The sequence below is a fragment of the Pleurodeles waltl genome, chromosome 3_1, assembly GCF_031143425.1.
Source record: "Pleurodeles waltl isolate 20211129_DDA chromosome 3_1, aPleWal1.hap1.20221129, whole genome shotgun sequence".
Taxonomy (NCBI): Eukaryota; Metazoa; Chordata; class Amphibia; order Caudata; family Salamandridae; genus Pleurodeles; species Pleurodeles waltl.
Window position 1 is genome coordinate 869,642,248 of NC_090440.1, and position 16,478 is coordinate 869,658,725.

Here is a 16,478-nt window from a genome sequence, read left to right on the forward strand (position 1 = left end):
ACACAGCCAATAATTCTAGGTGGTTTATGTGAAATAGTTTCTGTTTGGGATCCCATTCCCCTTGAATGGTAGGATTGTTGAGATGAGCTCCCCAACCTATCATTGATGCATCTGTTGTTATTATGGCCTGAGGCACAGGGTCTTGAAATGACTGCCCCTTCATTAGATTGCTGAGATTCCACCACTGAAGGGGCGTGTGCGTTTGGCGGTCCATCAACACTAGATCTTGAAGTTGACCGTGTGCCTGAGACCACTGTTGTGAGAGGCATTGATGTAAAGACCTTATATTTAGTCTTGCACGTGGAACTATGGCTATGCAAGATGCCATCATCCCTAGAATTTTCATGATACATCTTACAGTGTATTGTTGATTTGGTTGTATATGGGATGAGATTCTGGAAAGCCTGTATCCTTTGTGTATTTGGATATGCTAGGGCTTTTTGAGTATTTAGAATAGCATCTAGTTAAGATTGTACCTGTGCTGGTTGAAAGTGTGATTTCTGATAATTTAGAGTGAACCCTAGTGTATGTAGGGTTTCTATTACATACTGAGTGTGTTTTTGGCATTGTGTAAAATTGCATGATTTTATTAGCCAATCGTCTAGATATGGAAAGACGTGAATGTGTTGTCTTCTTAAGTAGGCTGCTACTACTGCTAGACATTTTGTGAACACTCTTGGAGCTTTTGTTATGGCAAATGGCACAACTTTGAACTGGTAATGTTTTCCTGCTATGACGAACCCGAGGTATTTTCTGTGAGCTGCATGGATGGGTATATGGAAATACGCATCTTTGAGGTCTAAAGCAGTCATGCAATCTTGTTTTTGTAGTAGTGGAATGACATCCTGCAGAGTTACCATGTGAAAATGTTCTGACAGGATGTAAACATTGAGAGGCCTTAGGCCTAGGATAGGCCTTAGAGTGCCATCTTTTGGGGGACTGAGGAAGTATAGTGAGTATACTCCTGTTCCTTGTTGAGAATGTGGGACCAATTCTATTGCTTGTTTCAGTAGTAGGGATTGTACCTCCTGTTGTAACCGAACGTTGTGTTCTGGAGACAATTTGTGGTAACGTGGTGGAATGTTTGGAGGGGTGGAGATTAATTCTGGGCAATAGCCATTGCGGATAATTGATAACACCCAATTGTCTGTAGTGATATTTTGCCAAAGAGAGTGGAATTGTTGTAGTCTTCCTCCCACAGGGAGTGTGTGTGGTGGAGGGGTGGGAAAGAAGTCACTGTTTGGATGGTGTAGTGGCTTGCTTTGAGGAATGGAATTTGCCTCGGTTTCTGAAATATTGTCCTCTATAGGACCCTCTAAAGCCCCCTCTTTGATATTATGTCTGTTGTCCCTGCTTTGGCTAGGAGGTAGAAAGTTCAGAGGATTGTGGCTTAAATCCTCCTCTGAATTGGGGCCTGCGAAAGGAGCCTCTATGTGGTGTGGTATATAAATCTCCCATTGCCTTTGCAGTATCGGAGTCCTTCTCAGTTTCTCTATGGTGGTATCCACCTCAGGCCCAATTTTATTTTTAGCGAAAGGCATGTTAAGTACTGCCTGTTGGATTTCTGGTTTAAAACCAGAAGAGCGTAACCATGCATGCCTTCGTATTGTAATGGAAGTATCTACACTCTTTGCAGCATCGAGGGCAGACCTTGTCTGATTATTACATATAGCCTGTCCTTCCTCTACAACCTGTTGAGCTCTCTTTTGATGCTCTTTTGGGAGGTGCTGTATGAATTCCTGCATCTCATCCCAGTGGGCTCTATCGTATCTGGCAAGAAGTGCTTGCGAATTTGCAATTCGCCATTGATTAGCCACCTGGGTGGCTACTCTCTTGCCAGCAGCATCAAATTTCCTACGCTCCTTATCAGGTGGAGGAGCATATCCTGATGATTGGCTGTTAGCTCTTTTCCTAGCCGCACTCACCACTACTGAGTCTGGAGGAACTTGATGTTTGATGTAGTCTGGGTCTGAAGGAGCAGGTTTATATTTTGTGTCAATTCTAGGAGCAATTACTCTAGCTTTGACGGGCTCACTCAAAATATGGGCAACATGTTTGACCATACCAGGCAACATTGGGAGACACTGGTATCTAGAGTGAGTGGAAGACAGTGTTGAATAAAAAATCTTCTTCTAGGGGTTCAGTGTGCATAAGCACCACATGAGTGTAGGCAGTAGTATCCTCTGGTGGAGAAGGCTTGGAGGGGTGACGATCAAGATCATTGTCTGGAATGGGATCAGGGTCATACAGATCCCAAGGATCCACTGTATCTCCATGCGAGTATAGCGAGTGTTGGAGAAGGCAATGGTGGTGGACTATTGTGAGGAGGAGAAAAAGAAAGCTTTGGAGAGTGAGGAGGAGAAGTAGGAAGAGGTGCTATCGTCTCCTTTTGTTTTTGAACCTTTGCTGGTGGTTGAGCAGAGTCTAATTTCTCTTGAAAGGCCAGCTATCTTTTAGTCTTTAAAGGAGGTGCAGTCAAAATTCTGCCAGTCTCTCTACGTATATGGATTCTAGATTGTCTTTCCTCCATATTGTCCAATATTGGCTGAATCTCAGTGTCCTCATGATAAGGATTGTAAGATTCTTGCTTCGGCTTCGAGATTTGTTTAAGTTTACTCGAAAGTCCTTGTTCCTCTGTGTATGAGGCTTTTTTTGGTCCTGAAAATGAAGTCGGCTGTTTCGGCTCTGAAACAGGGCGTAAAATCTTCAACTCCGAGGAGTGAGGATGCTTACTGGAGTCCGAGGTGGAACTTCTGACTGACTTGCTCGACTCCGAAGTAGACGGAGGAGTGGCCTTTTTCAGTGCCGATCCCGAGGGTCGGTCGCCTACAGTCTTTTTTGGGCCGACCCATGGCCTTCCGGCAGTGGTATACCCAAGGCCTTCTGCAGTTTTTTATGCATGGGAGTAGGGGCAGACATACTCACATGCCCGCCAGCCGTGATGGGTCTATCTTCTTCGGATTCCTGCTCGCAATCAGTATCTCGAACGGAGACTGCTGTCTGCACCTGCTCTTCTTCCGTGACGTCGAGATGTTTTGTGCTTTTCAATGCCATTTCCAATCTTCGGGCTCTACGATCTCTTAAAGTCTTCTTAGATCGAAACGATCGACAGGCTTCGCAATCTTCTTCGCGATGGTCAGGAGAAAGGCACAAATTACAAACCAGATGTTGGTCTGTATATGGGTACTTCGTGTGGCACCAAGGGCAGAATCGAAATGGAGTCCGATCCATCAGGCTTCCACGCGGTAGGCCAGAGTCGGGTGCACGCACCCTAAAGGGCGAAACTTAGATTCCGACGGTACTACGGGTTCAATGCTAGATGGAAATGCGATCAAAACGATACAGACAATTGAATAGGTTTTCAAAGGTTTTCCTATTTGAAATCTCGGAGTGAGAGGAAACACGTCCGAACCAGACAGCGGAAAGAAAACAATCTAACAATGGAGTCGATGCCCATGCGCACTGTAACCAAGAGGAGGAGTCACTCGATCCTGTGATTCCGAAAAGACTTCTTCGAAGAAAAACAACTTGTAACACTCCAAGCCCAACACTAGATGCCGGAGGAGCTATGCATATCATGTGTATCTGCAGGTACACATGCCATCGAACATATACATATATATATATATTTTCGACAAAGCTGAAAGTAATACGAGTTGAAGTCCATCCAACCAATGCAAAACACCAGGAGGAAGTGATGGCATATAAACCTACTCATCAAGGCAAGTGACAAAGGAGTGTTCAAATATCCTTGATAGCAGCTCTAATGGCAAGAATCTAATGTTAATCATAAAAGATTTTTTTTAATGCATCCAGATCTTCATTAAAGGATAATACGTTGTCCTGGGAAGCAGGTAATAGTTAAAAATTACAACTGTCAGATGTTAATCCACTTCGATTAATTCCGGTCGATCAAGCAATAGAAGTAACAGTCAACAAAGACTCTGGGTGGCACGACAAGGTTCAACCTCTTGGCGAGTGCTGTGAAAAGATATGATATGACGGCTGAACACAGAAGTGCCTTTTTGGGTCAGATGAACGAAATGATTTGTAACAACAGATCAGATCTTACTCAGGCAGACTTACACAAGTCACACATTGAAAAAGACTAAGATACTGTTATGAGAGCTGGTAGTCTGGTTCAAAGCTGGATAAACCCATTTGTTGGGGCCACATAATCTCATTTGTTTCTATATGGCAAAAAAGGCACCTCAAGACATATTATACGACATAATGAAGATGCATGAAATAGGTGAACAGTGCTATCCAAACTTGAGCGACTTGAGAATAAACCATCTATTAGAAAGTTTCATGACCCAATGAAAATGAACAAACTAAAAACCTTCACTAACATGCCCAAGAAGAAGGCAGTGAACAGCAATAGCAGGACAATCATCATGAAAGCGGGCAAAGCACTATTTGGTTAAATTATTGTGACAGCACAGAATCAGAACCTTTAAATGGCGGATGTACTCTCTCATACATTAGGACCTTTACCATGGGCTTTAGCAACTCCAGAAGCTCCGTTTCGAAAGTCAAACTAAGCTGTTTTAGCAACATACTTGCAGAAAAATGTTATCCCTGTTGAGGAAATACCTGGAAATTCAGTCACGCTAACTGATGGTATGGTCCTTGTTCAGAGAGCAAAAGAAGAGGAATCAAACTGGTGGCTGTGTCTGTTTTATCCATGGATTTGCAGGAAGGAAATAGGAGTCAAACAATTGATGTGTTTGATACGTACAATGAGACAACTATTAAGAACAGTGAAAGTACAGTCAGAGGGGAAGAACTCGGGCACCAGTTACAGAGTATTGCACCTTCCCATATTGTCAGACAGTGGAAGAAATTCCTAAGAAACGTTAAGGATAAGACTACACTCATCGCATTTCTTGTTGACAAATTAAGGAAACCAGAGTATTTTGTAAAACTTGAGAATAAAACACTGTTCACAAACTGTGAAGATAAATGCTACAAAATCACATCTGAAGGGAGCCACCAAGTACCCGATCTCAACAGTACACACGAAGAAGCAGATGGTCATTTGATGCTGCATGCTGCACACGCTGCTAATGAGTGTTATGAGGCAGTATTGATAAGCTCAGATGACTATGGCCCTCATTCTGACCCTGGCGGTCTTTGACCGCCAGGGCGGAGGACCGCGGGAGCACCGCCGACAAGCCGGCGGTGCTTCAATGGGGATTCCGACCGCGGCGGTAAAGCTGCGGTCGGACCGGCACCACTGGCGGGGTCCCGCCAGTGTACCGCGGCCCCATTGAATCCTCCGCGGCGGCGCAGCTTGCTGCACCGCCGCGGGGATTCTGACCCCCCCTACCGCCATCCAGATCCCGGCGGTCGGACCGCCGAGATCCGGATGGCGGTAGGGGGGGTCGCGGGGCCCCTGGGGGCCCCTGCAGTGCCCATGCCACTGGCATGGGCATTGCAGGGGCCCCCGTAAGAGGGCCCCTAAATGTATTTCACTGTCCGCTGCGCAGACAGTGAAATACGCGACGGGTGCAACTGCACCCGTCGCACAGCTTCCACTCCGCCGGCTCGATTCCGAGCCGGCTTCATCGTGGAAGCCTCTTTCCCGCTGGGCTGGCTGGCGGTCTGAAGGAGACCGCCCGCCAGCCCAGCGGGAAAGTCAGAATTACCGCCGCGGTCTTTCCACCGCGGAACGGTAACCTGACGGCGGGACTTTGGCGGGCGGCCTCCGCCGCCCGCCAAGGTCAGAATGAGGGCCTATGTGTTTATTATGTGTTTGGGATACCATGACAGAATCGTGGCTAAATTGTTTCTGAAATGTGGTACTATAATAAGCATGTGGGTCTTTGACATTAGGAAAATAGCTTCAACTCTTGGTGAAAATGTTTGTTGAGCTATGATAGATCTCCATAAGTTTTCAAAGTGACACAGTAAGCACATTTGCGGGAAAAGGAACCAACAGACATACACAGAGAACATTTTCGCAGCTCGGAGATGAATGGGATCTCTCTGAAGAACTAATGGACAAACTGGAACAAGTCTCCTGCTTGCTGTATGCACCAAAATATTCTGTTCATCACATGAATGACTAGATATAACCTATTCTGCACAAAGGAGGGTGAGAAAGACAGTCATCAACTTCCACATTGCAGAGACTATCTGAAGAAGCATGCCAAATGGGCAAATTATCAAGCCACTATAAGCAAGAGATGTCTTCTGAATGATCCACAGACATCTAGTCCAACTGGGAGAGGGTGTAAGTTGGAAAAACACAAGGGAGCAGATCAACTGGTAGTGGACTGGATAGAGAGGCAGCCAGGACCTCAGGCTGTGTTAGATCTACTAGCTAGGAACTGCAAACTGCCAACATGTGTCTGCTGTCTAAATGGCCTCAAGTGCACTGATGTGCAGACCTTCCGCCTGTGAAAATCAAACAGGTGCAGAGATGATGACACCTATTCAGAAGAAGATGATGAGAAATGTAAATGATAAAATTGTTTATGTTCACTTATGACATACATTGCCTATGTAAGATGTGACAACTATTAGTTGAAACAGTGAAAATTATGCATATAATCTATTTCAATAGATGAGGAATACAATTAAGTTTTATTGTTATTTTAAGGACTTATTACAGTTATTAATCATAATTACTTTTAAATTATATTGAACTTAACCCATCTGATGGAATGAATGTATTTTTCCACATATTAAAATGAATTTGTATACAATTTATAAAAAATATGAAAACCATTACTTTTTTCGGCTACGGTTGCTAATCGAATATTATCAGACAAAAGGCAAAGAGTGATGACTTACTTTCACATATTTTCCATCTTTATGCATCCATACTTTGCAAAAAAGCATGTTAGACCCCATCCCTCCCCTCCCTCAGTGGTACCTATGGCCTAAATTTAGGGTCCTGGCTCATGGTCTAGTAAAGGAAAATTCTAAACTTCTTACTAGAGTTTAGGCCTTCTGAAAAGTCCCTACCAGAGTCTGCTAATAATGCACCAGCTTCCATTGGTAGTAAAAAGGACCGAAGCTGCGATGAATCTTGAAGACGAGCTACAAAGCAAACCTTTCATGATGAGTCTAGTAGGGAGAAAGGGGACAAATCAGAAGAAGCAAAGGAGAGTGAAGAGGAGGAAGAGCCACCCAAAAAAAAAGCAAGAAAAAAAACGAAACCTAAATCGACTCCCAAAACTATATATGTTCACACAATACTAGCTTGTGACCTCCAACGATACAGGCAAATTTGGCAGGTGCAGAACCCACCTAGTCATCTTGGTAGCATAGCTCCAAACAATACATACCAAGACAAGCCACACTTGGTTTCACTCCAACAGACTATGTGCTTCTTGGAACAGAAACAGTGTGCCAACAAATACACTGCCTTCTCACAGTCTCCAAGCAGAGCGCCTGCTACAGCAGCAAACAAACAACATGGTCAGCATCACACATCTGAAAGCTGCAGTATGTCTCAAAACCACGTGACAGTTCTTTCAATGCCAGAAATCGTATGATTATAGCCAGAAAAAAAACGAAAACAAAAAGGACTACAGCTCTTCCCCAACCATCAACACTTAGTTCATGAATAACATCAACCCACCCCAGCCAGCCATTGGGGAAAATGGTTTGTCGAGTTGAACGTTGCCAGCCTGCCAAACAAGCACTAACACTTGCAGTACGTGGATAGGTGCCATGCATCAACTCAGTCTAAAGATCTGAACAACCTTTATAAAGGCCACATAAAAAGACCACATAAAAAGTATCAGTTTCATCTGTGTAACAGTCTGAAGTTCCACTGTTCGGTCCAACAACAGACCTGGGAGCAGGTGGCCAAAAAGTTATATGGTATAGAGCATGCAGAGACACGAAAGCAGCATTGTATTAGCCACGTGAAGGACTCCGTTAGAAAAGTGAAACAATAGCATGAAAATATTTCCAAAAGCTCCCACCTGGAGCTCTATTCTCCTTTCCAATCTCCCTTTAATTAGTTTCTTTTTGCCTCATTTAAGCTTTGGCTGCGCTCGTCAAAAGCCTGATGATAGTAAAGAAGGCTGTTAATCCCCAAAGCCCAGCTACAAACAACGAGAGGAAAGCCTGGGATCAAATCTTCCCTGAAATGTTAATACAGAAGGGCACATGCAGTGAGATGGGTGGTTTTATGTTATTAATATGACAGTGTCAGGAAAAGTATACAGGACAGAGCACATAAATTAACTCCAGCAGTTATTCGAACTGGAGTAAGGGGCATGTGGCATCACACCTGAAGAACAATCCAAAGACAATCATGATGCCTATGTTAAAACTCTGCAACCCAGCTTTCTTTAGCATCTGACCTCATCGTTCATGTTTGCCGCACACAACAACTGTTCTGAATTGGACTTCAGCCTAATTCCTAGCAGTCAGTCCTCTGACGAGCTACAAAAGAGGTTGCAGGGCACCTGTTATAAATCAGCGAAGTAATCGGCCTTTTAGCACCTCAGAGGGTACAGAAAAATAAGGAGCATCAAAATTAGGGGCCTGGGTCTCTTAACTTTCCACATTGTGGATTAGTCTAATGGGGAGCAGAAGGTGGAGGAAATCCCTATGCCTGGTGCTGGTTAAAAAGCTCTATGGGCTTAGGAAGAAAGACTAGGTAGGGAAAGGAGTACCAAGTCCCTCCCCTCCAGGTTCTGAAACACCCCAACTCTGCCACAAAGACTTGTGAAGGCCCACTTTACACAACAATGCATTCAAATACATAAAAGTATGACACTTCTAAAGGTACTTGGTAAATAGAAGGTAGTAAGAGAGGGGACCCAAACTCCTGCACATGCTTCAGTCTGAGTGCGTGCTTAAAGGTTACCATCACAATTTCAACCCACAAATAAAAAAAATAAAAAAAATAAAACATTTTGACACTGGATTTGATGTGAGTCAAGTGTTTGGACTTCAGGCTCACTTTCCCACTGGCAGGGTATCTCATTTGCCATATGGTGTAGAAATCCTTTGAAGGTTAACGAAGGACAACTCAGGATGTGTCGTTCAGGCTCAGGGTGACAGACGTGGCTTGGGGCCTAAAAAGCAGTCAAACATGTGTTGAAGCTGCATGCCCAGTACCGTGCTCAAGTGCTGAAGGAGCGATACACGCACAAGCAAGTAGGGACATTTTTCTGAACTTTGTTCAGTCTGGAAAATCTAAAAGTACCACACTCACACCATAAAAGGCAATAAGGAGCATTTTTATGTGGTAAGAGCAAAAATACATTAGAATCTGACAGTATGATCTGGAGGCTGCTGCCAAAACCAAGTAGATATTGAGAACAATTTATGACACAAAGAGATCCTACTCAACTAAACAAAAAGTAGGAGCATATAATTTAAGCCCCTAAAATCACTGCGATTCTTACAGCGATTACTATCCTACCAAAAGATGCAGAAGTTAAATCTGCAACTGATTGAGGCAATACAAACAGACTGGGCCAGTAAAATCTGTACCCATAAATACTGCTGTACTACTCAAGATTGGGACAGTGAAATTGGTCACCCATAGATATCAATGTATAACTCAAGGACAGACACTGGAATCTGTAATAAATCTGGATTGCTGAAACACACAAGATTTCAGACAGCAGAATCAGCTGCCAATAGAGATTGAAGCACTACCTAAGCATCAGGGCAGCAAGCTCTGTAGAAGAAAAATATTAGATAAACCAAAGTGTGATTATTCACTCATCATGAATGATCCATAGAGATTGCTGTATCATCCAAGGTCAGAACAGAGAATTATGTAACATGTAAATATCACTGTAGTACTCTAGATATGGGACAACAAAGTCTGCAGTTGAAAAATCATTTCATCAAGTGTGAGTCTTTCACCCAGTAACTCCTAGAGATCTATATACTACCCAAGGACAGAGATAAGACTAGCAACATTTGTAACCCATAGAGGTTGGTGTTCTTCCCAAAGTCTGGGCTGTTAAATCTGCAACCCATGGAGATCATATGACTAGCTGGTCACTGGGACAGCAAAATGACTTGCTGAAAAAAAATTCCACCAACATAAGAGTGAGAACGTTACCCAGTAGCGATCCCTGGACTATCCAATAACTGGGAAACCAAAATCTGTAACCAGTACAAATTGTTCTACTTAAAGACAGGAACTGTGAAATCTTTCACCCACAGAAATTGCTGTACTACCCAGGAACGAGACAGTGATATGTTGAGCAGATAGTCCATTCTAACACCCAAAGAGGGAGCATGTTGATCTGTAACCCTGAGCGAGTGCTCGACTAAGAAAGCCTCCATCGCCATTTAAGTGATTAAATTGACAAGAAAGCAGAATTCTCAATTAACAGATACAGAAGTCAAATTAGGAAAAATGGTGCAATAAAAAAAAGTTACATCAGCCTGCCAAATATAAACCTCTTCTATTAATTGTTCACAGAGTTATGTATTCTATTCATGTAAACATTTGTCAAAACACAGATAACGGTCTGCGAGTTTCTTAATGTTTGGCGTTTAAATGGGAAACGGGAAATCCACATTTTCTAGCGGCTTGTTTTTTTTTTTTACATCATCACATGCCTATTTTCTACTTTTAACCACCTACAGGCAATCCCTAACCAGATAATATTTAGAATGAACTAAGTCAAATAACAGCATTGGCAAACCAACCCAACCCATGCCAAAAAGGGGCTAAGCAACATTTTTATTTTCATTACCACTGGCCACAAGTGGGTAGATCACATCACCAGGATATTTCCCCATATTTGGTGCCTACCTAGCTTTCTTCAAGACAGGATAATACTCTCCAACAAATCATTTAAATATTGTAAAAGATGGGTTGTTCTGCTCACACAAGATATGGGGCAGCTTGTAACTGCGATGTGGGAAAGAGAGAAGGGGCTTCAGGGATACGGAAAATCCAGTCATTAACTCACTCGAACTCCATGAATACTTCATTACTTCACATATCACACATTCTCAAGACAAATGAGAACGACTGACTTCAACAAAATGTTCCTGCTAAGAAGTTGGAAGAGTTTTACTACAAGTAGATACTACAGCGCTGGTATGGAGGGAGATCCAAAATGGGGTATGAACACATTATTAAAAAAATAAGCCTGAGGCTAAATATTTCCTTTTTTAGGTTGAGCGCGCAAGCGCTTTGACCTGTTGAAGGTATTGTGAGCTTTCAACCATGCCCACTTCACGCCTGTCACTTTCACTCATTTGTGGGCTTGCCTTTCAAAAATCCTTTATCCAATGCTTTACGTTTGTGCCTCCTTGGGGCGGATTTGTTACTGCCTTGCAGACTGTCCCTGTTACATGGATAATTGCACAATTATTGATACGTATGACTGTGAGCAAAATTCTTTTTCCTTTTGTGTCTCTCCTTCGTGCTCATGGCGGCCATGGCGCTTTGAATTGGCTCACTTATGTCAACTGTTTTACTTTTCATTTTCAATTTATGTGGCAAGAAAAGTCCAGTTAGGAATTTACAACACTAATAGCTCTAACTTGAGCCCACTGTATTGCAAATGCTTGTTTTAGAAGTACTCACCCGACTCCTAAGGTAATCTGCCAGGTTCCTGCGTGTAAAATTGGCTGCTGCAGAAGGAGAAAGCTCATACCCTGGTAACAAAGAACAAACAATGCGTTAAAATCAGGCTGCTGAATACATTACAGTACACAAAATATAATACAATAGTGGTTCACATGTATTGAAATAGTAGGTGTCAATACAACCTAATTCCTCATGTTTCAAATTAAGACACCGACACAAAGAGAAAGTTGAACTGTCTGTTGCCACATATGCCTACTGAAACAAAAAAAATCCATGAGGAAGGAATATCTCTTTGTTTTACTGTTAAGTACTCAAAGCACACAAACATTACTCAGTTAGCCATTTATTGCACAAGGGGTTATCACTAACTAAGCAGGTTGAAGACCCAGCACTGCCTGTGGTAGCCAGGCATTGATTTTCCCCCATCTCACCACCCCCTGCATTAAGCACAGTTAAGACTCCTACACACATGCCAAGGTCCTTAACAATGAGTTCCTAAAGTTAATAAATTGGGAGTCAAATCTCGATTTTTACAATGGTACTTATATTAAATGTAAAAGCAATCGAGCTTGGGTAAATAATGTTAACACTGGTTTTCAATTTTTCTCAGGGCAGTTTGCTTATTCCTCAAATTAACTTTTTATTTTATAACTTATTTTTATTGGCATTTGGCATGTATTCGCAACAAGCATCATTCTACAATGCACTCCATTGGTGGTTTCAGACCCTTCCTTTGAGTTGCGCTGCAACTGTTCTCCCACCGTACCCCAGGCCCATAAGTGTGTATTACAGCCTGAATGGGTGCCCTCTGGGTCCACCCGTTGATCCTAAGTGACCAGAGTATGTGCGGAGTGTGCCTGGCATATCTCATACCACCCATTCCTATACCTAGGCCAGGATGCTCCCTCCCCACCCCCAGTATTCAGTACCACTGGTGGGTTGCCTATCCCCCTCCGTGTGGATGTAATTTTTTAATTGGCTGAAGTGCCTCGTAAGAGTACGACAATCAAAACTATAACCCTCTAACGTCATCTCGGGGGAGATAGAGGCCTATTCTGTGATGGGTGGGATGCAATAGGGCCATCCCACTGACACGAGGGTGGTGGGGGGGGATTGAGGAAGAGGGGTGGGGGGCCTCTGGGCCCACCCAACCCCTCCATATCCAGTGATCTCCGACTCACTGCTGGTTAGGGGAACTACTTCCTGCATCCCCAGTTCCATCAGCTTTGTGCCAGTCATCCCATACCACTATGTCCCGCCAGTAATGTGAATCTCTCAGTCAGTCAAGTCCAGGTCTGTTCCAGTCTTCCTCTTGAGATCCTTCAGTCTCAGTGTCTGAGGGGAGCTCCCATTCATTCACCATCTCTGACCACAGGTCTGCTATGGGACGTCTGCGGGCCCCACACACCTCATTCTGACCGGCATGTATCAGTTCTGGCATGTATGGCCGCAGCCGGAAGGAAAGAGCCTTGCTCAAGACTTTGAAGTCAGTATTAAGCATGGAGAGGGGTCTTAAATCTGATGCCCCGGCTTCCGGGTGCTGGTTTTGGGTAACGGCACAATTAGGGCACCCCTGGTCAATTCTGGTAGTCTCTCCAACGCTAGTGCCTCCTTGTACAAGGCTTCCAGTCTTAGAGCCAGCAGCCCCACGAATGTCACACAAAATCTAGGGGGAGCATGTCCGGCCCCCAGAGGCGTGCCTGCAGCCATGTTCTTCATGGCAGTTTTTATTTCCTAGACAGCAATTGCTCCCCCCACCCACCCACGCACGCACCAAAGCCCAACTAACGATCCAACGTGGTGTCTAGTACAAAACTGAAGTCTCTACCAAGAAACAGGGCTTCCTCTGCCAAGTGGCTTAACTGTGTCAACAGGGAGCTTGGGAAAGTGGTGCGGTCCTGGTTCAGTGCGTAAACCCCCCAGTACAACCTGCCTGACTCACAGATGACCCTCAACCAGGACATACCTACCCTCTGTCTATTTTGACCTGTGTGGCCTTAAATGGGGCACCTCCCCATTCAAATTAATGTCCCCGTGCAAATGCAGAGTATGTGGTGGCACGGACCTGCAACCCGCCAAAAGGTGCTGTAGTCGTCTGCCTCTACTCTAGTGAGGTGTGTTTCTTGTAACATGGCAACATGAATCCTTCAACTCTTAAGGTACATGTAGATTTTGTGGAGCTTGGCCACCACCCCCATCCCTCTAATATTCCATGTCATACTTTTAAACGTGTGTAGCGAGGGTGTCATAGGGGGTGCTTTGTCGCATCCCCGGTCCCCTCCCACCCATCTCCATACCCTGCCTCACTCTCCCTCGCATTCACCCCCCTCTACACTATAAATCAAAGAACAGAAATAGAACACGTGTGCCAACTCCCGTGCCCAGCAACACCTGGCCGTCCAAACAATATTGATCAAAAGTGCAATCATAACATTTGTCCTTCATTTTAACTCTGTGGGAATGGAGGTTAGGGTAGGCTCAAAGTCCAACCAAGTTCACTGACTCAGTTTTGTCACACCAGCTTTCATTTTGATGTCATCACACCCTCTGGTACCTCTGGGGAAATCACGAGTGGGACTGCCCCTCCTCCTTGGCAGTGATGTCTGTGTTGCAGCCGGAGGGGTTTCCTACTGTCTCTGGGGACCTGGCAGCCTCTTTTGTCCCGAGGTGGTCCCTCCATCCCCATCAACAGTCTCCCCTGGGCCCGCACTTTGGTCCCCCAGGGGCCAGTAATGGTGGTCAACGGCCAATGCTGCTTTAGGTCTTTGTGCACCGCAGATTGCTCAGGCAGGTGCTCCTGCTCCCCGCACCCCGCCCTACCTCCCCCCAGTTATAACCAACAGTGGCTACGGTCAACCCAGAAACTGCAGTGTCACACAAGGGTGCCGTAGCTTGTACCTTACATGGATGGCAGCCCATCAGAGCCAGGAAGGAGATCAATGCCGGGGTCCTCGAGGACACCCAATGATACAGGAGCGTGAGGGCTCCCGCGAGGTGGCCACAGCTGAGGAAGTAATCCAACAGGTTGCAGGGAGTATCGGAGGCTCCCCAGAGGCCGGGGTAGCACCAAAAACATGCAGGACTGTGCAAGGGGTATGCTGGGCACAGGGTTGAGGACTGACAGCCCCATCCTGGGACATCTCCATCACATAGCACCGCATACCCACACAAATATTACTGAGGGAGCCAATCAAAGGGCACAGACTTCCAATAAACAAACCAGGGGCAGGACAGTGAGCCCAGACTCCCCCACTTGATGAGCCTGACAACGTCAGAGACTGGAGTAGACAGCTTGCGCAGCTGAGGGAGAGAAGGGCTGTAGTTGAGGGCCTAAATCATCAATGGTGGCTAGCACAGGTGAGCAGTGTCCTCCCCCTTCTAGGCCACGGCTGTGGCGCATGCCCACACGCAGCACTGACTGTGACCTGTTGAGCGTGCAGTTAGTACCTCATCCACACTCGCTGTGCGAAACACCTACCGGGGCTATTATTCAGTATTTTGAGCTATGTCAGCAATGAAGATCAAGGGAGAGTAGAAGCCCCCATTACCAGATCCTTTATCAAAGACCTCCATAGGAGCATCAGAGAATATATTGCCCATCTTCGCAACATCTCCCAAGAGCTACGTGACAAAGAAAATGTTACTGCCCTTTGTCTAGTAGTATCCTGGGAACAAACCTGAGACACAAAGGAAACTGAATTGGGAGCTATGGGCCAACAATTACTTGCGCTGCTCAACCGAAACATCAAATTATAAAGCCACCTTGAAGTCATAGAGAATTGGTCCATCTACCAAAACATCTGAATTGGGGTTGACAATACTGAATGCTACATTCAAAAGTTCTTTATGCACATCGTGCAATCCTACCCCCGCCCCAACTCACCCCAAGAAGACAAAGAGCTGGAGTACCAACCCAGATGGCACACAGTGCAAGAGAAACACACTGGAATCAAAAAGTCCAGGGAGGCCACCTCCACTGAAAGGAATACAGTCTTATCACTGTGAGGGTCACGATCCCCGACTCACAACCATGAAACCTAATTGACAGCTTGTGCTGTCCCATGATCAAGAACAGGGACTTGGGTTTCACCACACCTCAGGGCCTATGGGCAGTGCTAGTCATTTGCAGGGCTGGGCAGAGAGGGGGGGGACACCTCTTTTGGATGAAGGAGAGAATGATCATCCTTTAAGGAAAAATTCTGGCTCACCTGAGCCCCACTTCCTACAGCGGAGGAATGTTGTTCTACATGGTGTGTTGGCTCTATGTAGATGTAAGGGGTCTGTGCTCTTGGAGACCCGCAGAAATATGCTTCTACTGATAGAATTCCACAGATGTATCTTCTATCCAGGAGGGTGGCCCTGAAACCAACACACACTCCAGCAGCTGGTACACATCATCCCAATAAGAATTAAACCCCAGACAAGGGCCCCCATGATGCTTAAACTCAAGATCTTGTGTCTCGATGTGAGGGGCCTTAATACCTTTGTGAAAAGGCAGGCTGTCCTGTCTCTCCTGAGGGATTCGGGAGCCCGCATCTGTCTACTTTAGGAAACATACCTATTGCAGTGTGACTGGCAGAGACTTCACTCCAGGTGGTTCCAATGTCAATATTTCATCTTGCATCGGAATAAGAAAGGGAAGGGGGTGGAGTGGGGAGGAGTGGCTGTCCTCTTGGGCTTGTTCGTGGAACAGCTGAAAAAAACATATTTGATATAAATGGGAGGGTGCTACAACTCATGTTGCAAGTAGGACATGCCCCCTTCACCATAGCCTCTTTGTACACCCTTATTGACAAACAGGAACACTTTCTCAAAATCACAAACTGAACAATGCTGCAAACACCTGACTGTGAACCTATTATTGGAGAGATTTTAACAGTCATGGACAAGGCAGTTGACAGATCCTCACTTTGAACATGCCACTCTGGGGAATTAACTA

The 16,478-nt window shown here is 45.1% G+C and overlaps 1 protein-coding gene across 1 annotated transcript in view; it reads right to left on the bottom strand.

Annotated features, from left to right (window-relative positions):
- PSMB2 (proteasome 20S subunit beta 2) overlaps nucleotides 1-16,478 on the bottom strand; it is a 131,408-nt gene that overhangs the window by 94,134 nt on the left and 20,796 nt on the right. Inside the window, exon 3 of the mRNA XM_069223818.1 lies at nucleotides 11,537-11,607. Within this exon, the coding sequence (XP_069079919.1) occupies nucleotides 11,537-11,607 (71 nt within the window). The remainder of the gene's footprint in view (nucleotides 1-11,536; nucleotides 11,608-16,478) is intronic.